The 24,582-nt window shown below is 52.6% G+C and overlaps 1 protein-coding gene across 1 annotated transcript; it reads left to right on the top strand.

The window, feature by feature from the left end:
* Positions 1 to 5,381: 5,381 nt before the first annotated feature.
* Positions 5,382 to 20,467, top strand: BPIFB3 (BPI fold containing family B member 3; the record flags this gene model as incomplete). Its single annotated transcript, XM_081148832.1, has 15 exons — positions 5,382 to 5,493; positions 6,210 to 6,366; positions 7,268 to 7,372; positions 7,835 to 7,975; positions 9,284 to 9,347; positions 11,161 to 11,221; positions 11,972 to 12,063; positions 12,201 to 12,380; positions 14,267 to 14,320; positions 16,189 to 16,359; positions 16,877 to 16,944; positions 18,160 to 18,202; positions 18,962 to 19,025; positions 19,552 to 19,628; positions 20,438 to 20,467. The coding sequence occupies 15 exons, from the start codon at positions 5,382 to 5,384 to the stop codon at positions 20,465 to 20,467; spliced, it is 1,419 nt and encodes a 472-aa protein (XP_081004958.1).
* Between the last annotated feature and the right edge of the window lie 4,115 nt (positions 20,468 to 24,582).

Genomic DNA, 24,582 nt, shown 5'->3' with positions numbered 1-24,582 from the left:
TAACCCTAATCCCATACCTATAATTTCCCTGATCCTGGGACAATGGCAGCCTTGAGACAGGCCTGGCAGCTACAGATACCTGGGTAATCCATGAGTGGCTGATGTCCAACGTGGGGCATGTCAGAGACACCCCCTCCACCCACCCATTTCACCCTTGGATGTCCACACAGCACGCTCATGGCCACCTAAAGCCTCCCCACAACCTCCCCAGGCTCAGTGCACTGATGGGGAAACAAAGGCACAAAGCTGTGGGAGTTATGAGGCCTGTGTTCTCACCAGGAGCAGGTCATGGCCTTGGACAAACCGAAGTTCCTCTCTGAATCTGTTTTCCCATCTGAAAACGGGAGAAGCATTGGATGCTCTCGCCTCCAATCTGATTTCAACATTCTTTGAGTATCAGACCCAAATTTACCCTGGGCAGGACATGGGGGCTAGGCTGGCAAGGGGAGCCCGACACTGTGACCTCACCGCCTAGGGAGGCAATGATGAAAGTTCCGTGCCCATGGACACTAGTCACCTTCTCAGACTCTCCCAACCTTGGATGAGGAAGTGGCAGCTTGGAGAGATGAAAGAACTACCCCCAGGGCACACGCACCTGTGGAGCTGGGACTTGAACCCTGTCTGCCAGAGCCCACGTCTCCTCCTTGCTCCATCCCACGGGGCTCAGCAGAGAATGCATCCCCCTCTTTAAAGAAACCAAGGTCCAGACAGGGTGTGTGACTGGCTCAAGGTCTTTGATCCTGGGCCCACAGCTGTCAAGCCCCAGGGGCCTGCCAGAAGCTGAAACTTGGGAAGACAAAGACAACATGGCATTCCCAGCATCTGTGTCCACACCCATCACCACCCACCCTTCTCCATCCCAGCCCACTCTCAGCTCAGGTACCTCCAGGAAGGCATCCCAGGGATCTCGCCATTGTTGGAGTTACTCTGGCACCCTTGACACCCTCCCTTGATGCCCTAAAGTCCATTTTCAGATGTTTGTCTCACATCCAGGTAGGCAGGGTGGGCACCTTTAATATTTTGCAGATGGGGACATGACAGCTCTGCTAGGAAGTCACTCTATAGTGAGTAACAGAGTCAGGATTTGAACCCAGGAATTTTGGCTCCAGAGCCTTCACTCTAGGAGCTAATGCCCAGGGGTATTTCTCCTCCTCACGTCCCTCTCTTGCTCTAATCCCTTCCTTGGCTCCCCAGCACCCTCACTAGGGCTCTTGAAAGGTCTACACATCAGACTACTCTAAAGGTTTGTTACATATGGCGGTTCCCAGGCCCTCTATCCTTGGCCTGTTGAGTCGGAGTTGCAAAGATGTGTATTTTATGAATTCCTTCCCATGGGCAGGCCCAATCCCTGACTTGGCTTCAGTGCCTGAGGAGACTTGCAGATGACTGAGGAGCTGGTGGGGGTCATAGTATCCTCTGAGGTGGGCTTTGGAAGGAATTGGGGAAGAAAAGGCAGACCAGAAACTAGGTAGCATCTTCTGCCCTTTCAAGCGGCTAGGCTGGTGAATGTGAGTCAGGTGGCCTGGCTGGACTCCTGTGTGACCTTGGACCAGAGGCTTCCCTTGCAGAGTTCTGGCTCCCTGAGTGTAAGACAGGGAGATGATGCCAGTGCTGACCTCACGGGCCATTGTGGTGACTATATGAATTCGCACCTCTCAGCGCCTTGTATACAGTAAGTGCTCAGTAAATGCCAGGTGCTGGCCTTCCCTTCTCTTCCCTCAAAAAGCTGCCTTAAAAATACTGGTGCTGCCCAGTGCCAGGAGGGCATGGCGCAGCGGTGACTCTCGCAGTCTGCTGGTGGAGTCCTGATGGCAGAGTCACTTTGGAGAACCCTGGGGGGCTGGGGAAGCAGAACCTGCGCACCCATGACTCTGACCCAGCAACCCCGCTCCTGGCTAGTCACCCCAGAGAAACAACAAATAAAAGCGTGTCCCCAGAAAGACCTGACAAGGATGTTCAGAGCAGCTTTATTCGTCAGGCCCACGACTGGAAAGCCTGGGAGCCTCTAGACAGGAGAATGGGTAGGAACTGTGCGCTCAGGGAATGGAGCCGTATAAACGGCAGAGCGAATCCTTGTCTCACACACATGCATGAATTTCACAGACATCGAGTGCGAGGGAAGCCGCACACAGGAGGGTGCATGTGTGGCTTTACGTTGCTGTGACCCGCAAGGGCAAACTGCTCCTCTGTGTGTGAGCAGCCAGGACAGTGGTGACCCTTGGTGGGCAATGACTTGGAGGGACACCATGGGGCTTCTGGAGTATCAGTTTGTGAAAATTCATTGAGTGTACACTTGTGATCTGGGCCTTTCTCTGTATGTGCTTTATATTTTAATTAAGAGTTTATTTTTTAAAAAGTACTGTGTGGTTTAGTAACCTGGCTCAGTTTCTAGAGTCATTGGGATGAACACTGCACGGTCAGGGGTTCCGAGGTTATAAGGTGAAACAGGCCACTGCCATCGCTCCTCCCCATCTCACCAGGCAGGAGGCAGACCCACAAACACCCAGAAACATGGTTACAGCCTCACGTGTCACAGACTCCAGGAGAGAAAATCCCAGAGGGCTGTGGGATCACAGCCAGCTTGGGGATCAGGAGGGCTTCTTGGAGGAAGGGATACCTGAGTCAGTACCTGCAGAAGAATTGCAAATAAAAGCTAGAGTCTTAAGTCTGTATAGTAACCTGCAGGGCCTGTCACTTCCTTGGCCCCATGTCCCCCACTCCCCTCCACCACACAGGCCTCCCTAGGGTTCCTGGACACATTGCCTCAGGGCCTTTATACCTTCCCTCTGCCAGTCTGGCTTTTCCCCAGATATCCGCCTGGCCCACTCCCTCTCCTCCTGCTCCAATCTGAGGCCTTCCCTGATCACCATAGTGAAAGCTGCACCCCTCTCCTACTTTATTTCTGTCACCAGCCTCTGATGTACCGTGTGATATGCTTATCTGTTCCCTTCAGAGCTGTGCTGTCCAATGCAAGAGCCAGTACCCACATGAGGTGACCCAGTGCTTGAAATGGGGCAAGTCCGAGTTTGCTGTCCTGTCAGTGGATTTCACAGACTTAGCATGGGGGAAAAAAAAAGTAGAGTATCTCATTAAGAATTCTATATTGATTAAATGTTAAATAATATTTTGGATTTGTTCGGCTAAATAATCTATACTATTAAAATTAATTTACTTGTTGGTTTTTAAAAACTTTTTAAAAAATGCATCTACTAGAACAACTTTTAATTGGGTTGTAGTGTTACTGTTCATCTCCAGTGCAGGGGATTTGTCTCTTTTGTTTACAGCTGTATCCCTAGCACCTAGCAGACAGTAGGAGCTCTACAAATGCCTGCTAAAGAATGAATTTCTCTCCACCGTCATCTGCACCAGCCTCAGGAAGGGAACAAAACAGCCTCCTCTGGAGCCTGGGGGACACTGGGCCTTGGGGAAGGTGGGATTGACGCCCCTCCCCCAAGTTGGTCCAGAGTTCCTCTCTCCAGGCCCCAGGGCCATCTCTATGCCGGGCCTGGGGTAGGAGCAGCAGAGGGTCAGAAAACCCAGCAGCCTTAAACTCTTTCCTTCCCTCCCTGGGCCTTAGTTGGGATAGGTGGGGAGGCAGGGTAGATTCTGTGCCCCTGGGATGGCCCTTGGGGAACTCTAGAGGAAGACCCTAGAGTGGGCTGAATGTCCACCCCCCAGTTCTTGGGGGAGGAGAGTGCCTCTGCAGCCCCTGGGCACCAACCCCAGCTCCCCACTCCCCTTTCTCACTCCTCCAGAAGAAAGGCTTAGCCAGGCCAGTGGGGAAAACCGCAATTTGTTTCTGACATGACACATTGACGGGTTCCTGGCGTCCGTGCCCCCTTTGTGTCTCCAGGGCCCTTGTGGGCATATAAGGGCCTCTCCTAGGCCTGAGAGGGTAGAGGAGCAACCAGGAGGCTGGGAACCCCTACCCACCCATCGTGGAGCTGCAGGAGCAGGTAAGGCCTCCTGTGGCTGCCCTGGCCTTGTCTAGGTCCCCGACCATTGCCCCCGTGACCAGCCTGCTGTCTTGTCTGAATAATAGCACAGAAAGAAGTCACCATAGGAGGGCACTCGGGGTACCTGGAGGGTGATGGGAGGTAGAGCCCATTTTACAGATGGGAAAACTGGGGCTTAGAGAGGGGCAAAGGCAGGAACGAGTGGACTGAAGACAGAATTATTCTATGGACCGGGCTAGAGGGGTGTCTATTTTTCTCTAAGCCAACTGGTTTCCCATGGTGGGACTCTTTCCTTCTGTGAGAGACACTGAGGTTACAGGGAGCCACTATGGGACTAGTTTTGGAGAAAGTGGACAGACACCATCGAGATGGCTGCTGGTCCGTGTGTGTCCAAACACACAGGTGTGCAAATGAGGAAAAGTTGCCCTCTCTTGGCAGTGCCAGAGCAGGTGGGGTGGGGCTGGATTTCTTCCCCTCTCGCCCCCTCAAGAGACATCCTCCCCAGCACACGGCCATGCATGGAGGCCCTGGACACAACCCCTGCCCTCTGGGAGCTTACAAGGAAAACAAGGACACAAACACGATACCTAATTGCAAATTGTGATAAGCACCTAAAAATGAAAATTCTGGGTGAGGTTCAGTGACAGATGGGCTTCTTTAGACAAGGTTAAGGAGGGAGGGCTTTCCAAGGAGGGGACACATATTTGGAACCTGAACGGTGAGGAGTCAGTCATGCAAAGAACCAGAGGAAGAGTTTTCCTAACAGAAGGAACAGCCTGTGCAAAGGCCCTGAGGTGGGAAGGAGCTTCTCATGTTTAAGACCGAGGAGGTCAAAGAGGTAGGCAGGGACCTAGTGGGTATTGGGAAGAGCAGCGGGGAGTGGGGTTTAAGCAGGGATAACACAAGGGGATAGGAAGGTATGTGATTGAGTGGGCAGATATGGAACTCCATAAAGAAAAAGCCTTTTCTATGAAACTAGTAAGTTAGCCATCCTCCCATTTCCCATCCTATTTCTTTCTTTAACATCATTCAGATGGAGGCAGGAGAGCAGAGAAAGGAGACATTTTAAGTCAGATGGACTTGGGCTCAAATTCTGGCCCTGTCACTGATTAGCTCTGTGACCTTGGTCAAGTCCCCTCCCCTCTTAGCCTTAGTTTTCCCATCTCTGAAATGAGATCCAATGAGGGAGAGGCTCAGAAAGTGCCCTGGAGGCTGTAGCGTGCACCAAAGTTGTACCTCTGCAAGTGTCAGCTGCTGTTTGCATCTGGATGGAGGGGGCTTTTCTGGGAGTGAAGCTGGACTTGAACTGTGCCAGGCCAGCGAGAGGGCCCCAGGGCAGTGCTGGGGCACAGGGAGGGGAAAGACCTGGGTATGAGGATTGCCTCAGAGTTCCTAATTCTACCCCTGACAGGTGTGCCACAGACGATGTTGGGCATGTGGTCCCTGCTTCTCCTCTGGGGTCTGGCTACTCCATGCGGGGGGCTGCTTGAGACCGTGGGCACACTCGCTAGGATTGACAAGGATGAACTTGGCAAAGGTGAGCCGAGGTGGACAGTTAGTGAGGGGCCCAGATGCAGAGTGAAGGCCCCATGGACATGCGTAGAGCTCATGCTTTCAGGAACAATGTCAGGCTGCGATTCTCAACTGCGTGGGGAATTCCGGGAGTTAAAGGTTTGCTTGCAGACGCCAGGGAGTGGTTAGTTCACTTTCTCCTGGGAGGTGGATGGGGTGTTATGGGCTGAGGCCTTGCAGGGCTGTGTCTGCCTCAGGGGAGGGATGCATGGGGTTGAAGAGGCCAAGGGGAGGGTGCTGGCCATCCCACATTTCTGGGGTGCAGGATATCTACTAGGCATTTTGTGCTCCAGGATGTCACCACCCAGGGTGACAATCTCTTGGATAGTAGAGCAGTCCTGAATAGAAAATGCTTCAGGGAGGCCACCCCCATCTGCCCCAACCTCCACAAGGTGGTCCCTTCTGTCTTGCCCCTCTCACAATCCTCACAGTCAGGCTAGAGAGCCCAGGAGGAGCAGAGGTTGCCTTCTCCATCTTGACCAAGCCCTGGTGGCCCTGTGCTCCCTCCTTTGAGTCTGTCCTTCTTTTTGGTGCTACAGGGTGGCCAGGATCAGGAGCCCTAGCCATACTACTTGCCTCAAACCCGATTTGTTGTGTGAATTTGGGCAAGTCTCTGGCCCTCTTTGGGCCCTAGTTTCCCCATCTGTAAAATGAACCTATCTCTCCCCACCCTCTCTGTAGCCATCCAGAACTCGCTGGTCGGGGGTCCCATTCTGCAGAATGTGCTGGGGTCGGTCACATCAGTGAACCAGGGCCTCCTGGGTTCCGGGGGGCTGCTTGGAGGAGGCGGCCTGCTGGGCTACGGAGGGGTTTTTGGTATTGTCGAGGAGCTCTCTGGGTAAGTCCCCGTAGTGTGGCCTCTTGACTGCCCACCTACTGTGTGCTCTACAGTAAGGCTGGTCTTTAGTTCCCCAGGGACTAGAAGAGAGATGTTGGGGGTGATGTGGGGAGCCCTGAGTACAGAGTCCCAGGACTCGAGTCAGAAAATAGTAAGTCTACTGCATCTCGGGCAAGACAGGAATGGTAGCAAGAACCTGTGGTTGAGTGTTCCAGCTCTCGGTCGATTCGTTATTTACTGTGTGACCCGGGCAAGTTGCTCAGTCTCTCTGGGCTAGCCCAGGCATCCACGTGGCTCCCTCCTTCCTCTTCTTCATATGTCTGCTCCAAAGAGCCCTGCCCTAACCAGTCCTTGGTTGTCCCCTCCTTTCCTTCACCCATATATTTCACTGGTTTGTGTCCTGTCTCCTCTGCTAGATTATAAATCCCAGGAAGAGTGGGACTTTTATCTGACTTGTTCACTGCTCTGTCCCCAATATCATAAATAGTGCTTCACACATAATAAATGTTCAAAAAATATTTTTAAATGAATGAAATCACATAATAACTAATATTTATAACGTGATACCACCTAGCCAGGGTTTCTGGTGCCTGGCATTGTGCTAAACATTGTACATGAATTATCCCACGGAATCCGAGGTAGGACTGTTATCAATCGCATTTAACAGTTGAGGAGATTAAGACCCTGGGAAGTGAAAGGACCTGCTCAAGCTCACCCAGCTAGGGAGTGGTGGCAGTGGGGGGTCTCGGTGTTTAATTGCAGGCCATACTGTCTGCCCCAAGCAGATGGGAACCAGCCTATGGTTGGTGGTGAATCAGAGGAAGGCGAAGACCAGGAGCCAGGGATGTCCCAGGCACTGAGGGACTGACCCTGTTGGCCCTCCCCTTGACTTCCATCCCAGGCTACAGATCGATGACCTCACCCTGCCAAAGGTGTCGCTGAAGCTGCTGCCAGGGTTTGGGGTGCAGCTGAGCCTGCACACCAAGGTGGGCCTGCATGGCTCTGGGTGAGTGTGCCCTGGGAACCTCTATCCTATTGCTCCCTGCCCCTCTGGCCATTGGGGGCCCCTATCCTGCTGTCCCTCCACACTCTCCCCAGTGCCCCCTATTTTTCCCACTCTAGTTCTTGTCCAAGGGACTCCCACACCACTGTTTCCTTCTTGGATCCCACCCCATTGCCCCTCCGCATGTACCTCCATCCCACTGACCCCTGGGGACTTCCATTTCGTGCTCCCTGGAGACCCCTACCCCACTGCTTGGAGCCTACAGGAGAGGTGGGAAGAAGGCTCAGGGATGTGCAAGACCAGGGGCCTTCCGGGAGGGGGGTGAGAGGAGGGCAGGGGGCGGGGCTGCTCTCGGGGTCACCCAACTTGCTCACTAGGGTCCGAGCGCAGGGGTGGGCGTGGTTAAGGAGGCCCCGGTGGGTGGGGCTTGGCGGCCTAGCCACGCCCCCAGCGCCTGTCCCGCAGGCCCCTGGGGGGCCTCCTGCAGCTGGCAGCCGAAGTGAACGTGTCCTCGCGCGTGGCGCTGGGCGTGAGCTCGCGGGGCACGCCCATCCTCATCCTCAAGCGCTGCAGCACGCTCCTGGGCCACGTCAGCCTGCTCTCGGGGTGAGTCCTCTGGGGAGCCCCACCTCGCCCCGCCTCCAGTCAGCCCACAGTTCGCACCATCCACTCCTGGTGTCCCCCTTCCCGGGCCCTGAGGTCCCGCTGTCACCTCTCCCAGACAGAGCAGGGGCCTTCGGTGGTCCCCTCCGTCTGATCTGCCAGCATCTCAGTCCCTGCTGTCAGCACATCGGAGACCCAGCTCCGTTCCTGACTTGCTGTGTGACCCTCAGAGGAAGCCCCTCCTCTGCCTCAGCCTCAGTGTCCCCATCTGTATAATGAGGGCCTGTATTTGCTGATTTGGAAGGCCCTGGCGCTGTCATATTTGTCTCTTCTCCCAACTGTTCAGGCACAGTGGCCTTCCCTACCCTTGTGTTGAATTATCATCCCCAGGAGACAACTGAGGCCCAAAGAGGGCAAGGGACAGGCCCAAGGTCACACACCCAGACTGAGGCAGGGATGGAGGTGGCCTGGTCTCTGCTCAGGTCCAAGGCTTTTCCCAGTGCTCTGCACCCACCCTCAGAGGCACCTGCCTCTTCCTCTGCCTCACACTTTGTATCTCCCCCATTAGTTTCTATATTCCAGGCCTAATCACACATCCCACCCCATCTTCGTTGGGTGGCCCTGAACAATGATGGGTAATCAGCTCTGTTTTAGCTCTCAGGAGTAGAGTGACCAGGGTTGCTCTTGTCTCCAGAAGGGCCTTAATAAGGGGATTCCAGACAGGGTCTTTGGGCCCTTAAATCCCATTGGCTTCCTCCTGCTTCTGTGGGCTATGGAGGCTTTGGAGGGAATGGAGCCCAGGATGGTGGTGGTGCCCTGCGGTTGTGGTTGTCACTCCTCCCTCTGTACTCTTATAATCTTTAAACAGACCTGAGCCCATCCGCATGCACTTCTCAGCCACAGGCCACCCTCTCATTCACTCACTCACTCAACAAATATTTATTGAACCCTCACTCTAAGCCAGGTGCTGCTCTAGGTTCAAATTCACTTCTCTGAAAATGTTGGCAGAGACAAAAGGAACAGATATTTATTGAGCACAGACTGTATACCTGACATGTATACACTCCCATTTAATCTCGGCAGCAATAACTCTGTAAGGGAGGCACTGTACAAATGGGGAAACTGAAATCCCCCCCTGGGCCTCATGATGAGGCAGAGCCAAGATTTAAACCCAGTCTCCTAGTCCCAGCCAACATCACCAAGGATGGAGACAGGAGATACCCAGAGCTCCCAGTGCCCACCCTGCCTGTGACCCAGGTTGGCACTGTTCCCGTGCGATGACCATACTCTCAGGCTTCTCACTTTGCCCAGGTTGCTGCCCACACCGCTCCTTGGGGTCGTGGAACATACACTCTTCAAGGTGCTGCCGGGACTGGTGAGTGTGGGGGCCTCTCTCCCCCAGGCTGTGCCCCTCCTCCCCCAGCTTCGAGCAACTCTGGGCGCCAGGCAGGATTAGGCTGTTCTTCCCTTCCACGCCCACCAGGTAATCCCATCCTGGCCTGCCCACAGACGCCCAGGTGCCGCCTGTGAGTCTGAAGGAGGGTGGCTGGCACAATCCTTCCCCAGACATCTGAATCCTAAATTTACAGCTTCGGATGACGTGACTCTCCTGCTCCTAAATTCATGTCCCTTTCTTGTCCCCTGCTCTGTCTTTGCCACCTGAATTACTATTGACTTTAAACTTTGCTTTAAACTAGCTTTGAATTAAACTTGGGTCACTTGGTGAATTTCAGCTGAGCCCTGTGCTTGGCACACATGTTCAGAAAATTACATACATGTATATTAATACTTCATAAGACATGTATATTAATACTTCATACATGTATTTTAATACTTCGTAAGACAAACACATTATGATCAAACTGCTCCAGGACGCTTGTCGATGGCCGGCCCCAGCCATCCTGGCTTCTACCAGGGGACACGAACCACACTTGAGAAAAGCTGGTCTGGCCAAAGGCCCCTTTCATTGAGGCCATAGAAGGAAGCGCTTTGCTGGGGTCCCACAGCCAGCACAGGGCAGTTGGGCCTCCTGTGAGTCCTTGTGAAGGCCACCTGTGGAGGTCGCAAGGTTGTGGGAGCCTGAGGTTGGCAAAACTGCCTTGGACTTGAAGAAGCCAACTGGAAAGAAGCTCGGGGGAGAGGAGAGCTCCCAGCAGCAAGGACCCCAACCAGGCCCATCTCAGGTGGATTTCAACAAGAGGGCTGCATTTAAATCGTGACCCCTAACTAGGGTCTGTGGGACAACTGGCAACAACACAAGATTTGTTTGATTCAGAGGTTTTAAAAATAAGAGCTAATCACTAGCATTTAGAGATTGGAGATTTCTCTTAAGGATCCAATTTCTGGCATTTCTTGTGCAATCAGCCACCCTGGCGGAACGGTGCATTCTTCCCGAAGGTCACACGGCTGGTGCCAAGGGGTAGCTTCTCCACCCGTCATAGCCCCTTTGTTGTCCTCTCACTTCTGTGACATGCCTGACTCCAGAGGCCATGGAGGATGAGGTCCCAGGGTTTAAATGAAAAGACAGCCTTCTTTTGTCTCTTTGAGAACAGCTGTGACCTTGGGCAGGTTGCCATTCTTCTCTGGCCCCAGATGTAGAATGAAAGGGCTGGACTGGGTCACCTCTGAGGTTCCTGCTCAGGTGGACTCAGATTCCTGAGTTTCACAGACCCCAGATCCTGGGAGCCAAAGCACAGCACAGGGGTTTTCAGTAAATACACGGTGGTGTGTGTAGTGAATGCCCCGGCCCAGGCCTGACTCTCGGGGGGAGGGGGGAGGCACCCTTCTTCGGGGTCCAGATGCTAAGTCTCCCGGGGTCCACCTGGATAGCAGGAGGGGCCTGAGATCTCAGAGGGAACAGCTGCCTTTGTCCCCTCAGGATGGCCTTGTCCACATACCCTGACTGGCCCCTGAAGTATGTCTCCCTGTCCCCCTAGCATAACATGCTTCGAGGTTCCTGAGGGGGCCCATGTGACTGGCCCTCTGCATCACCCTCTCCACCCTCCCAACACATCAAGCTCCAGCCCCTCCCCTGCCGCTGCACTTATCCCCCCATCCTTCTCTACATTCTGCCTTGCTTTGGTCCTCGGGACCACGAAGCAAAACGTTTATAGAAAATGCGGCTGTCCCCTGTGCCAGGCTGGGGTGCACTCTTATTTTCCCGTAACACCTGTCTCCTCTGGACGCAGCTGTGCCCCGTGGTGGACTGTGTGCTGAGCGTGGTGAATGAGCTCCTGGGGGCTGTGCTGGGTAAGTGGGGCCCGACCCGCTTCTCCTACCCCTTTCCCATTACCCCAGTGGGTGGGGTACCAAGGGAAGAGTTAGGGACAGGATTCTGGGACCTTTCACTTCCTCCTCAGACTGATGAGGGCGCCACTTTGAAGAGGCCTAACGGGGGAGGTCTGGGCTGAGGCTGGTTCAGTAGGGGACTCACAGCCATCCAGGTCTCCATCTGCTGGGGGCTTCAGGCCACTTACTAAGCACCTGTGGCCTGCCTGGCATGGTCAGAAATATGAGGCAGATATTATTATTGTTGTTGTTGTTATCTGGACAGACAAAATGACTGAGGCCCAGAGAGCTCAAGTAAGGAACCTGAGACCCCACAGCCACAGCAGCCACCAATCTCTCTGAGCCTGTGGAGACGTGGATGCCTTTTGTGTTCACACGTGGACTTTGAAAAGTGTAAAAATAGAAATAAGGATAGAGAGGTTGAGGCAGATGTCTCTATCTGTGGTGTGATGCGAGAGAGGCAGGGCATCTCAGTGGTTAGTGACACCAGCTCTGAAAAACTGCATTCTCTCTTACTGCTCTGTGGCTTATGTGGCCCTGGGCTGGTGACTTCCTCTGTCTAGCCTCAGGATCTTTATCTGTAAAATGAGGATGACGGTAGTGCCCATGTGAACGCTTAGTAGAGTGCTAGGCACTCAATAAATGGAAGTAGGGCCTGTTATTCAGGGCTTAGCTCGTGGGGTCCTTTTCCCTCTTCCTCTCCCCATGCAGGCCTGGTACCCTTTGGGACTCTTGGGTCTGTGGAATTCACTCTGGCCACACTGCCTCTCATCTCTAACCAGTACATAGAGCTGGAGATCAACGTGAGTGCCTTCTGAGGCCTTGCCCACTGTTGAGGAGGGGGAGGGTACTGGTAGAGGCTGGGCAGGAGATGCTGGGTCAAAGCCACATGGGTGAGCAACCCCGAGACCCTCCCATGCCCTGTCTCCTCCCACTGCAGCCCATTGTGAAGAGCGTAGCTGGTGATATCATCGACTTCCCCAAACCCCCCAAGCCCATCAAGGTGCCTCCCAAGGAGGACCACACATCCCAGGTGACCGTGCCTCTGTACCTCTTCAACACCATATTTGGGCTCCTGCAGACCAACGGTGCCCTCGACATAGACATTACCCCTGAGCTGGTGAGTGTGGCACCCTACCCTGCTGTGCCCTGGAAATGCTAATGACAACCCGGTCACATCTTACTCATCAGCCTTGGCGAGCCCTTTTCTCTAAACCGGACAGAGGCAAATTTGTAGCATGCGCATGCCTGTTCTTGTTGTTGTGGCAAACATTGCTTATTGACAGTGGCCCTCTGATTGGCTAAACCTAAGTGGGACTTCTGAATCTTCCCTCCCAGGAAGTTACTTTTTTTTTTTTTTTTGATTGATTTCAGAGAGAGGAAGAGAGAGAGAGAGAGAGAGAGAGAGAGAGAGAGAAACATTAATGATGAGAGAGTTGTTATTGATCGGCTGCCTTCTGCATGCCCCTGACCATGGATCAAGCCCTCAACCCAGACATGTGCCCTGACCGGGAATTGAACCACGATCTCCTGGATCCTAGATTGATGTTCAACCGCTGAGCCACACCTGGCTGGGCAGGAGGTTACTTTTAATTAGTCAGAACTGGCATGTGAAATGCAGCCAACTTTGCATCCTTGCATGAGATGATCACTTTCAGAGTCAAAAGCCTGATTTTATACTAAAGTGTGAATGATTAACATTTATAATGCTTCTCAAAAGCAGATTTGAGTTGGAGAGAGAAAACTGGGGTTGGACTATTCCAAAGGTCACTTGGACACTTGTTCTGAAGCCTCTGAGACCTCTCTGCTTTCATTCTGGCCCCTCACACCTCACAGATGTCTAGAAGGTTCAGCCTCCCAGAAGCCTCACCAGAGGCATTTTCTTGGTCTCAGTCCTCTCCAAAGGCAGTGAGCTCTGAGCCACCTGCCATCCCCTTCTTCCTACTCCATCTGCAGCTCAGGCTCAAGGGAGCAGGGAGTGATCATTCAATTCCTGCATGGAGGGTCCAGAGAGCCCTGAACCAGGCTCCTGAGCTGGAAGGCAGAAGTCTTCTGGCTGGAGGGAGTTGGCAGTCATAGCCAGGCAGAGACTCTGAGTGTGAGAGTGCATGTGTCTGAGCAGCGTGTGTTTGTGTGTGTGTGTGTGTATTAGGCAAGAGAGAGGGGTCTCAGAGGACAGGTACTGCCCTCAGGTGCTGTCCATCCCCATGGGGTGATGGCTTTGTGTTGGGTGAGAGTCTGGGAACCCTCTGACCAGAATATGTCTGTATGTTTATCCTGTGTGAACAGGTTCTGAGAAGTGGACATGTGTGTTCAGAGGTCTCAAACATCAGGGCCCCGGGAGCCTGGGCCATTTTCAATGAGCAGAATGAGGACAGCAGGTCTGGTAGGACTGTAGTGATTTAGGGACCCTTTCCCTATTTCTCAGACAGCTGCCACTCAGCTTCCCCAAGGGGAGAGTGTACACGCCTAGTATGATCAGATTTTTAAATTTTTCATCCAGAGACTGGCAAATTTATATGAAATTTCCTGATTTATAAATACTAGAAACAAATGCATAGTTTTTGAAAATACAGTTTGGATTAAAAAAAAAAAAGTATGGGGTCAGATCCTTGGACCTTCAGATTGTGAGCTCTGGCAGAGTGGTTTGAAGGTTCTGGAATTAGCCAGCCCAGGTCACATCCTGGTGCCACCCCTTACCAGCTTATGAGTCTGGATAGGAGCCTCAAGTTCCCCATCTGTAAAATGAGAGTAATCAGAGCACCCACCTCTTTGAGCTGTTGTAAGTGTGACATGAACAAAGGCATGCAAAGCATGTGAAATGTTCTTGGCATGTAGTGAGCACTCAGTGATCGTTGGCCAATAGAAGGAGCATGGGTGTTTGTAGAGATGTGTATGTGATTGGTGGGGTGGGGTGGCATGTGGGCAAAACTACTTTGTGTGTGCTGGAGGATCCCTGTCCTCTCTCTGTGTTCACCATGCCCTCTAATTTGGTCTTTGGGCCAGGTTCCCAGCAATGTTCTGTTGACAACTACAGACCTAGAAGCTTTGGTCCCTGAGGTGAGTGACCCTTCTTATGAGCTTTGACCCCTGTAGCTCTTTCCTGATGAGCCTGAATGGACTCTAGAATATTTCTCAATACAGTTCTCCAGATAGCTGCAATTGAATGTGGAATCCAAATTCACACTAAAGCGTGAGTGACTAACATTGTATCTTCTCCTGATAGCCTAACTGCCCCAGAAGTCAATTGGGCATTTCTCCTATGATTGTTCTTTTTTTGTCAAGGAGAAGACAGAAGATTCTTTCCAGGTTAATGAGTCCCCTCCCTCCAACCACCTTAGTTCATCTTAGTCTTGGTCTCTTCTGTTCCAAGAGAGAAGACTCAGGGCACTGGCCTTGGGGAGGGAAGTGAAAGAAGATTCAGGGAGGACATCAGTCCAAGACTGCAGGGCCTGGCCTCAGCTTTCCTGTTAGTTCAACTGGAGCTGGACCAGATACTTTCCATCTGTGAGAATCTGAATTCATACAGAAGTTGAAATGACTACTACAAGGTCCTTACATAATAGCAGATTCTGATAGAGGTTGGAAAGAGGTCCACAAGATCTAGGTTTCTCCCGGAGAGGAGGGAGAGGGAAGCTGAGTTTGGGGACACAGAGAAACTCTGAATCCTTGAAGGTGGTGATTCAAATCAGCCTTAGTGGGCATGGTTGGGGCCTCTGCTTCTTGGAGTCCTTAGCTAAAGGGCCTAGGAGTCTCAGGCAAAGGGTGAGATTGGAGCTAGCCATTCAGAAGCATTTCCTGAGGGCAGGAGTCCTAAATGGCAGAGAGGGACTTGGAGGTAGCAAGAGCAGGGACCATGGATGCAGCAAGCTGGGCCCTGTTCTTCCAGCTTGGGGAGCCTGGCCCTGGCTCTGGAGGCTGGAACTGTGTTCTCCAGTTGCTGGCCTTGCAGTGTCAGAGCCCCAGCTCCAAGCCTGGTGCCATGGCTTTAGAATCTGAAGACACATGAGGGTGAAATTGGTGGTTTCCTGTCTGTCTGATCCTGCAGCTCTGGGAGTCTGAGTTTGAGGAACTGGTCCCCAGATTCCAGCATTCAAGTGACTCCAAGCTTCTGTGGTTTCCAGCACTTCCATAATTCCATGATGTCGTGATTATGAGACTCAGAATTTCCTGCTTGTGTGATTCAGTCAGTCAAGTAATATTCACTGAGCACCTACTATGTACCAGGCCCTGTGCCAGGTGCTGGTCATCCAGAAGGGGCAAAGGTGAAAAGTAAACCAAAGTCTCTGTGCTCCAGGAGCTGCCATTCTGATGGGGGTGACAGGCATTGAACAAATAAACAAGTAGAAGAGACACAGTGTCAGAAGGTGGAAGAGAGTGGAATAGTAGAAACAGACCAGGAGCGCAGGGATAGTGCTTCTCAACAGGGTGCTCCGCAAAGCCTCATTGAGGTGACATTTGAGCAGGAGGAGGGGGAGGGAACCATGCAGGTGTCTGGGGAAGACATTTCCAGGCAGCACGAATGGCAAGTGCAAAGGCCTTGAGGTGGGCACCTGCCTGGCAGGTTAGAGGAACAGTGAAGAGGCTGGTGAGTCTGGAGAGGAGAGAATGAGACCAGGGCTGGAGGTGAGATGAAGAGGGCAGAGGAGGGGTCACGGAGGGCCGGTGGGCCTCAGGGCGATTTTGAATCTGAGTGAGACAAGAGTCTGATTCAGTTGTTCCATGGGTTGGTGGTGTCGCCCCGCCTGACTGTCAGCCTCATGGGGGCTGAGACCAGGCCTGTCTGGTTCAGTCTGGAACCTCAGCACCCAGCACGGTGCCTGGTGCGCTTAGGTGCTCAGTGAGTGTTTGTTGACTCACCGGTTGACTCTATCAGTGGGGCATCTAAGCTGCCTCATGGCCCTTGCTCTGCCTCTGCCTCTCTCCAGGCCCTGGGGAAGCTGTCCTCAGGCCAGCAGCTTGTGCTCTCGCTGCGGGTGAAGGAAGTACCCATGGTCACACTCCAGAGCAAGAAAGCCACAGTCTCCATTGCAGCTAACATCCATGTGCTGTCCTACCTCCCTGTGGGGACGCCTGAATCCCTCTTCGAGCTGAATGGGGTGAGTGGCTAAAGGATGGGAGCCCGGCACCGGGGCTCTGAGCGGGGCTGCATTTTCCAGGCCGCTGGGGGGTTGCCTTCCCCTCGATTTCAGGATGGCACAGTGCGGAAGTCCCTCTCCTTTACTGTCATCCTCTGAGCTGATACCCGAGGCCCACTTAGACTCCTGCCTCATTCACATCTGACCAGGCCCAAGGCCTGTCAAGTGGCCGAACCCACAACCTAGGTATGTGCCCTGACTGGGAATTAAACCTGCAAAGTTTTGGTGTACAGGACAACACTCCAAACGACTGAGCCACCCCGCCAGGGTGCCCCTCAGTTTGAATACTCTACTTCTTAAACACCAGAACCTTCACGTTACCTCCTTATAGCCCAGCGTGGACCCTAACACACAGTAGGTTCTCAGTAAGGTTAGTGGAAGGAATGGATGGTGGAGATTCATGTGCTGGTCAAGGCAGGCCTGTCCTCAAACTCCTTCTGCCTAGTTCGGAGTAACCTCTGCCTCTTTTCTCCTGCAGGTTATGACTTTAAGTGTCCAGCTGGCTCCTTCGGCTACCAAGTTGCACCTCTCTCTAGCCCTGGAAAGGTAACATGGGGTCCTGGGCTTTGTCTTTAGGAACAAGAATTAGGGACCTACAGGATCCTCCTTCCATTTATCAGGCACCAACGAAGTTGCAGGTGTTTCCCCAGCATCTTCCTTGCCTCCAGGACCTGCTGGGGGAGGGGATGGTGTTCGCCTGCTGTGCAGATGAAGCGCCCGGGGCTCAGAGAAGCAGGATCCAGAGCAGGCTTCTCCCACAGCATCCGCTCAGAACCTGGCTCTGGAGACAAACCAGGATATGGAGTCCAAAGCCCTGGCTTCTCAGCCCCAGAGATAACTGTGCTTGAATGTGTAAAAAGCTTCACTATTCGGGTGAACTAGTTATTTCTCTAATCTCTCCACCCCTGTGGGATCTGGGCCTCACGATAATCGTAAGAACCAAGATGATGATGTTGATGGCAACCCTTCTTCACACAGGAATGTCACTTTGCCATTTCCAAAGCCTGGGCTGGCACAGTGAGCTGTCCCTAGAGGCAGGTCTACAGTCTGAGCCTCCACTCTCCAGGCTCAGTGCTCTCACTGTGGCCTGCAGGCTGGTCCTAGCTGTCCCTCTCCTGGATTTGGGGGCTTTCCCACTGGTCTCCAAGATCTGCCCCTCCTGAGCCATAGGCACCCAGTGCTTACCTCATGCCCTCAGGTTACATACAGTTGCCCCCCTGCAAGGCTCCACTGCTGCCCCATTTCTAACCTCACCTGCTGCCTGAGTTCATCTCCCCTTCCTGGTGGCAGTTCATGTCTCAGCCCCTCAGCAGATAGACTCTGTGTCCAGGCTCTGGCTCTGGGCCTGCATTTGGGTCACCTGCAATCCACTAGTGGGCTGCTGCTTTTAGTGCGTGCCTGCTGGATACAGAACACCCTATGGCCAGTGCTCAGTCTGTGGAGGGCCACTCTTTAGAGAGGCTCACCCACTTGCACCAGAGTCAAACAACTGGGAGTCAGACTGGGGCTCCAGGACCACGGAGTCGGAGGTGGTGGTCATGGTATCTCAGAAGGAGGCTAGATCCCTCCAGGTCCATTTTACAGGTAGGAGAACTGAGTCTCTGAGTCAAGGCTGGGTGGAGACAGAGTTGGGCCTGTAACCCTGTTTCCTGATCCTGGACAAGTAGAGGTGGGGCAGCCTGGGGTGGGATGGGGCAGAGCACTGCTCAGTGGTGGTGGGGTGGAGGCTGGGGCCCCCAACATCTCTCTTCTCTCCACCAGGCTCAGTGTCAAGCTGGCTTCTTCCTTTGCCCACCCCTTTGATGTAAGTTCCTGGGAGGGTGAGCAGCTTGGCAGTGGTGAGCTTCTTCAAGTGGGGTTGGAAAGGAGGTGGGATGAGTCATGGGCCATGTGACTGACCTGGCCTCAGTCTGAGCCCCAACAAGCCAGAGTGGGCAAACATCAGGGCAGGTGTGTGTGTGTGTGTGTGTGTGCGCGCGCGCGCGCATGTAAAACGGTCATCATCTTAGGACAGTGAATCTGAATCTCATGATCTATCAACATCTGGGAAGCTTAAAAAGTTGTAAACTTCTAGAATCTCACAAAGGTCCAAAATTCTGGAACTTCTGGAACTTATTACACAAGTGATAAGGCTCCCGAACTCAGAAAGTTCTAGTATTTCAGAGCTCCACAGAGCCCTTAGTTTCCTGCTTCTCACAGAGTTCTGCGGTTCTGGAATCTCATGATCGTCTCAGGTTCTAGGACATTCTAAGGGTTCTTAAGTTGGTAGGAATCTAAGATCAGACCACACAGAGTTCTACTGGAGCTGGTACATTTTCTCCCTCTTTCTCAGGCACAGGCCCCACAGACCCTTCCTCTAGGAAGGCAGCTCTTTTAGCCTCATGGGGCCCAGGGTGAAGCTGTCCTAAATCACAGAGTCCCCTCTGGGGTCACCGGTGGATATCCCACCCCAGTGAGCCCTGTGCCCACCAGGAGCTGTGTCCTCAGGCGTGGGGGAGGCCTGGAAGGAGTGCTCTGCTGCCTGCAAAGCCACACCTCCCATCCTCCCTATGCTCTGCTGCAGGAGTCCCACTTAGAAGAATGGCTCAGTGATGTGTTCCGGGTGGCGTATGTGCCGAAGCTCAACGGTATGGGTGGCCTTCGCTGTTCTTTTTGAAAGCTTGGAGTGTCTGAACTTAAGACTGTCAAATCTTTTGCCTCTTTTCTTCTGATAGACAGTGAGGCTGGAGAGGGGTGGATCCCCATTTCTAAGATGCAGAAATTGAGGCACCAATGTTTCCTTCTAAACAACACTCACTAGCATCTACATCATGGCAAACTCTGCGCCCCAAGAGCTATCTGACCTGGGTCTTCTCCTCAAGCTCACAGTCCAGAGGGAAGCGGTCATACAAACAAGTGATTAGAATATATGGCCCAGAGTGTGTAAGGGACTGACAGAACCTTCTAGGAGGCTCAGCTGAGGGGAGCCACTGATGACAATACAGAAAAGGGGCATTTTTGTTTGAGTTTAGTAGGATGAATAGGAGTCTGCCAATTAGGGAAACTAAGTCCCGAAGAGGAGAAGTGGGTGGCTCAAGGAAAGGTGGAATAGGGTCAGCAGTTCCCACCCTGGCCCCCCTCATATATTTGCTTTCAACCATTTCCTCTTCACAGTGGAGCTGGACGTTGGAATTCCCCTGCCTAAGGTTCTTAATGTCAGTTTTGCCAATGCGGTCCTGGAGATCATAGAGGTGAGTTTCCCAAGCAGGTGTGGTCTAGATGGGCCTTAGGCGTGCTTCCGGATAGCCCTGCTTGACATTCATCAGGGGGTGCTCTGCCTCATCATCTCGTCTGCCCCTGCACTATTTTCTAAATCGCTCAGGGCATTGCAAATGACTGAACTTGGGAATGGCAAATAGATGACCACTCCTTCCTCCCTAACCCATGGCAGATATTGCCAATCAATCATAGTTCTTTCCTGATGAACTCAGACCCATGTCTGATCTATAGGGCGCAATCTCAGATTCACTCACAGAATCTCAGTTCTCCTGGTCCAGGGGTGACAGATGCATGTGCTGTCCCCCCTTCTCCTGTGCTTATGGCAGGCATGGCTAATAGATCTTAACACTTCTTGTTGAATATGGACATAGCCTCACAATCCTTTTCGATCCAGCACAACTTTGAGTTTTGGAACAGTGCTGGGAGGTAGACAGATCAGAGAGCTCTGAACCCATTTCTCAGATGAGGACCAAGGCTGAAGGAGGTCAAGTTTCTGGCCCAAGGTCAACACAGTAAATTAGCATAATAAATGACACTTGAACTTGGGTCTCTTAAGTCCTAAAGTCAGCAAGTCAGTGACCCCTCCCACACTGGATGTCATTTATTCATCATTCATTTATTTGTTCATTCATTCATTAATGAGTGCCTGCTGTGTTCCAGGTACAGTGCTAACCACAGGGCATAAGAGGGGCACAGAGATGGATGCAGAGGTGGGGGGCATGGCAAGAGCTTTGGGCACAAGGACTCAGAGAGTCTAACTAAGAACCATTGCTCCTTGCAGAATGCCGTTGTGCTGACTGTGGCATCCTGAGGCTGAGAAATGGCTGCTGCCCCTCCCTGTTGACTTCCAGAGGTCTGTCCACCTGCCTACTCAGCCTCAATTCCCTTCCAGTCTCTAGCCTGTGTCAGTGACAATAAAGTGTCCCTTATTCACCCGGGCCCACCCAGGTGCTCTGGCCCTGCAGCTATGCCCCAGCCTGGGTGGGGACTTTAGGGCTAGCCACAGGACTCTGCTTCGGGGAGAGCTCTGCGGCCTCAGTGGCCAGTCCCGGACTTTCAATAAACTGCTCCTGCGTGTCAGCATCTCTTGGCTAGTCTGTTCCCAGTCACACAGGAGTCACCTTGGCTTCTGCCTCTGGTGCCCTCCCCCTCTCCAGACAGAGGCTCCTGGGAGGCGAGCGGACTTGGGACATTGTCATTGTAGCTTTGTGTTCCAACCTTACCTCGCTGGCTGGGCAGCCTGTGTTCCCCTCCCAGTTCTCTCCCCTCTCCTCTCTCCATTTTTCTAGATGCCTCTATCTTTGTGTCAGACACTGTTCTAAGTGCTCTAGATACATCATGTCATTGACTCCTTGAATCAACCCTCCTTTCTAGGAACTAAACCTTCATTCTATAGTTGAGGAAACTGAGGCACATAGAAGTTAGGTGATTTGCTTAAAGACACACAGGAAATGATGAGGTCAGGATTTAAACCCAGGCCCCTGAGTCCAAAGCCCAGGCTTTGAACCGCCACACTTAGGGTGGGGCGATGAAACAAGATGTGCAGGGAGCCCTGTGTTGAGCTTACAGCCCCGGAGGCTGACAGTTCATGAGGGAAACAAGGACTGAGTGGACTGATTCTGTTTCCTGGTCCCTGTGGCCCCTGCATGAGCCCTCCACTTGGCCCCTTGAGTGGTTGAGTCACCTTTGGGTGAGTCACCTCCCAGGGCCTGGTCCCTCCAGCTATAGACAAAGGTGCCTTTTGAACACTAAGCGGAGGTGACCTCCCTGAGGTGTCAGTTACACTAATCCTCTTGGAGCCCCAGGGGACAGGCCTGCCTTGTGGTCATTGGGCCTGGCTGCCTCAGGACTGAGGATGGGCACAGAGCCTCATGTGACTGACGATATCCGCCTTTGTGTGTGCACTGCCCTCTACAGTTTACAATGTGTATTGGTCCCTTTGGGAAGGGGGTGCAGGAGGCACATGGCCCTCTTTGCATTTATTTCTGTTTAAAAAGGTGATACACTTGCTTAATAAGCACTTATATCACTCTAAGTGTGAGGTGATGGGGAGATGAAAGGGAGCTGCTGTTTACTGAGCTTCCATGAGGCTCCAAGCACATTCTTGAAGGTTCCTATGTAATCCTCAAAACCTTACTGGGAATGTGCAATGATGTCCACTTCTCAGATGGCCAGACTGAGGTCCTGGAGGAGAAGTGACCATCCAGGTCACATAGGACAGGTGGGAGGTGGAAACAGGTGTGCATGACTCTTGGGTCCCTGTCCTTGGAGCCCTTCCAGCCCCACAGATGGTGGGGTATAAGGTGGTCCAGGCCCTGGGCTGAGGAGCCTCCTCACACCCCTCAAGGCTTTCTCAGACTTGCTGCCCCAAGGAGCCAGCGGGAACCCAGGATGACAAGGATGAAAATGCCATCTACTGAGCACCTACTGTGTGCCAGGCCCTGCTCTCAGCACTTGGCATGCTGAAATCACTCACTCCTCACAGCAATCTTTCGAGGCCAAGATGTTCCAGCCATTACCTTGAAACCAAGGAAACAGAGGCTTGGAGAGAACTAGCATCAGAATTCAAACCCAGCACCCAGCTCCAGAGCCTGTTCCATTAGTGTGCCCACGGCAGGTGGGAAAACTGAGTTCCAGAGAGGGGCAGGCCCAAGAGCCAGTGGTGACATCGGCAAACTTGATGTCAACTGTGCCTGCCTTCAGAGCCCCCAGTCCCTCCAGGGAAGGAGGAGGCAGGGTCTCCTTGCAGTCACCCTGACTTGAGCAGGCCTTGTAGGGAGAGAGAGATGTCTCCTCACTCCAGAGGAGTTCTCAGGTGGACCCAGTGGGACCGGAGGAGGTGGCATCAATTAAACAGAGGCAGGACCTAGGCTGGGGGATGTGAAACAAGGAGGACTCGTAGAGCTCCTCGTCCAGTGGAAGTAAGAACATTTGCTCATTCATTCATTCATTCATTCATTCATTCATTCATTCATTCACGGCACTAGCATCTGTGCCTATGCTGGGCTAGGAGTGGGACCCAGGTCTGCTTTGCTTGGTTTGCCCAGAGCAGTGCCATCGCAGCAACTTTGCTGTATGTGTGAACTTTTCATAATGAATTACAGGGAGAAAGCTGCAGGTAAAAAAAAAAAGCCCAGCTTCACCCATCTGGCATGGCTCAGTGGTTGAGCGTAGACCCATGAACCAAGAGATCGAGATTTGATTTCTGGTCAGGGCACATGCCTGGGTTTCGGGCTCTATCCCCAGCGGGGGGCATGCAGGAGGCAGCTGATCAATGACTCATCATTGATGTTTCTCTCTCTCTCTCTCCCTCTCCCTTCCCCTCTCTGAAATCAATAAAAAAATATATATATTTTAAAGCCCAGCTGCTTGTTTTCTTCACACCAGCCCCAAATTAGAAGAGTCAGATCCAAATCCACCTCCCTGAATTTTCAAATCAGTCCTATGAGGCAGGTATCATACCCATTTAACAGATGGAAATAACAAGAGGGACAGAGAAGGGAAGTGACTGGCTCAAAATCATGCAGTGAACTGGGGGTTGAGCAGCTTTGAACCTGGGTCAGCCTCATGCTGAGTCCAGTCTGGGCACATCCTCTCTGCCCAGGCCATCTGGAGTGAGCAGTGCCTGCCTTAGAGCTGGAAATCAGAAAGATGCATTTGGGGGTGTTTCCAGGTCCCCCATCTGGGGGCCTACCTCGGTTCTCCAGGAATATACCTAGACCAGGGGCTGATAAACCCCAGCTCATGTGACACCATCCGGGGCTAAACACAGCTCCTGGAATTAGCCACAAACCACAAACCTTTGTGGTTTTGGGGTTCAATGCCTGATTTGCAGAGCAAATCTGGATTCCGGTCTTTCATAATTATACGGTGTTTCCATCTCTGGGTTTGGACTCAGGCTCCAGCTGCTATATAAGGGGCCTATAACCAGACTCAGCCCAAAGCAGAGGGCCTTGTGAACGGGACCTCTCAAGACTGAACTGCAGGGACCTACCAGGGGTAAGGAGGAGCCCCTTCCCTTTCAGTGTCCAGGTTGACGGGAAAGCTGAGGTCCGCTGCCTGCTGATGCCAGAAATCCCTTCATCAAAGAGCCCATCTTTTTAACTAAAGGTGGTGATATCTCTTTGAACACAGAACTGTGGGTAGTGGGGTTAGGATGAGGTGAGGAAGACAGAAAAAATTCTTACACCAATTCTTGCACATATTCTAGTATAAATGAGCGCCTCTGATACTCTCCTGGGAGCCGATGGGAGTAGGGGGAAAACACTTGGGGGCTCAGGGAACTTCAAGAGAAATGGGGGCAGGGAAAAGGAAAGAGGGTGAATAAGGGGAGGGGCCTGAGGCCAACAATTTCACAGTTTGGCCCAGATGGGAGGTGACGATTATCTGAGGCTGGTGAGTGGGACTGGGGTGATGGCGTGAGAGGTGGGCGATGGCATGAAGGCAGCACAGTACAGTTTCCTAGAGGCTGACCAACTCACCCAAACATGCAGCATCACCCCTCCAAGCCCAGCCCCTGACCTCAGAACGCAAGACCCACTTCTTAGAGGCCTGAGATAATAGTCCCAAAACAATAGCACTAGATGCTATTTCTTGAGTGTCTATTATACACCTGATAGAATGTATTATGATTATGAAGCAGAGGTTCAAAAAGGTAAAGCCTCTTGCCTAAGGATTACACCCAGATGCCTCTGGTCCAGAGCCCTTTCTCTGAATTAACCAAATGGTGTAAAACTGCCTCTTGCAAAGAGGTGGGAGAGGGTGTTGGCTGGCAGGCTGGCTGGAAGCATGGAAGGGTGGCTATATGAACGTGTTGATAGGTGGATGGACTGATGGAAGGATGAATGGAAGGCTGGATGGATGGGTATATCACTGGCTTATTGGCTGTTGAATCATGGATGGATGGATGGATGGATGGAAGGATAG

This window comes from Miniopterus schreibersii (assembly GCF_964146895.1).
Source record: "Miniopterus schreibersii genome assembly, chromosome: 10".
NCBI lineage: Eukaryota > Metazoa > Chordata > Mammalia > Chiroptera > Miniopteridae > Miniopterus > Miniopterus schreibersii.
Note: the sequence above shows the minus strand (reverse complement) of the source record. Positions and strands in the feature narration are given on the sequence as shown.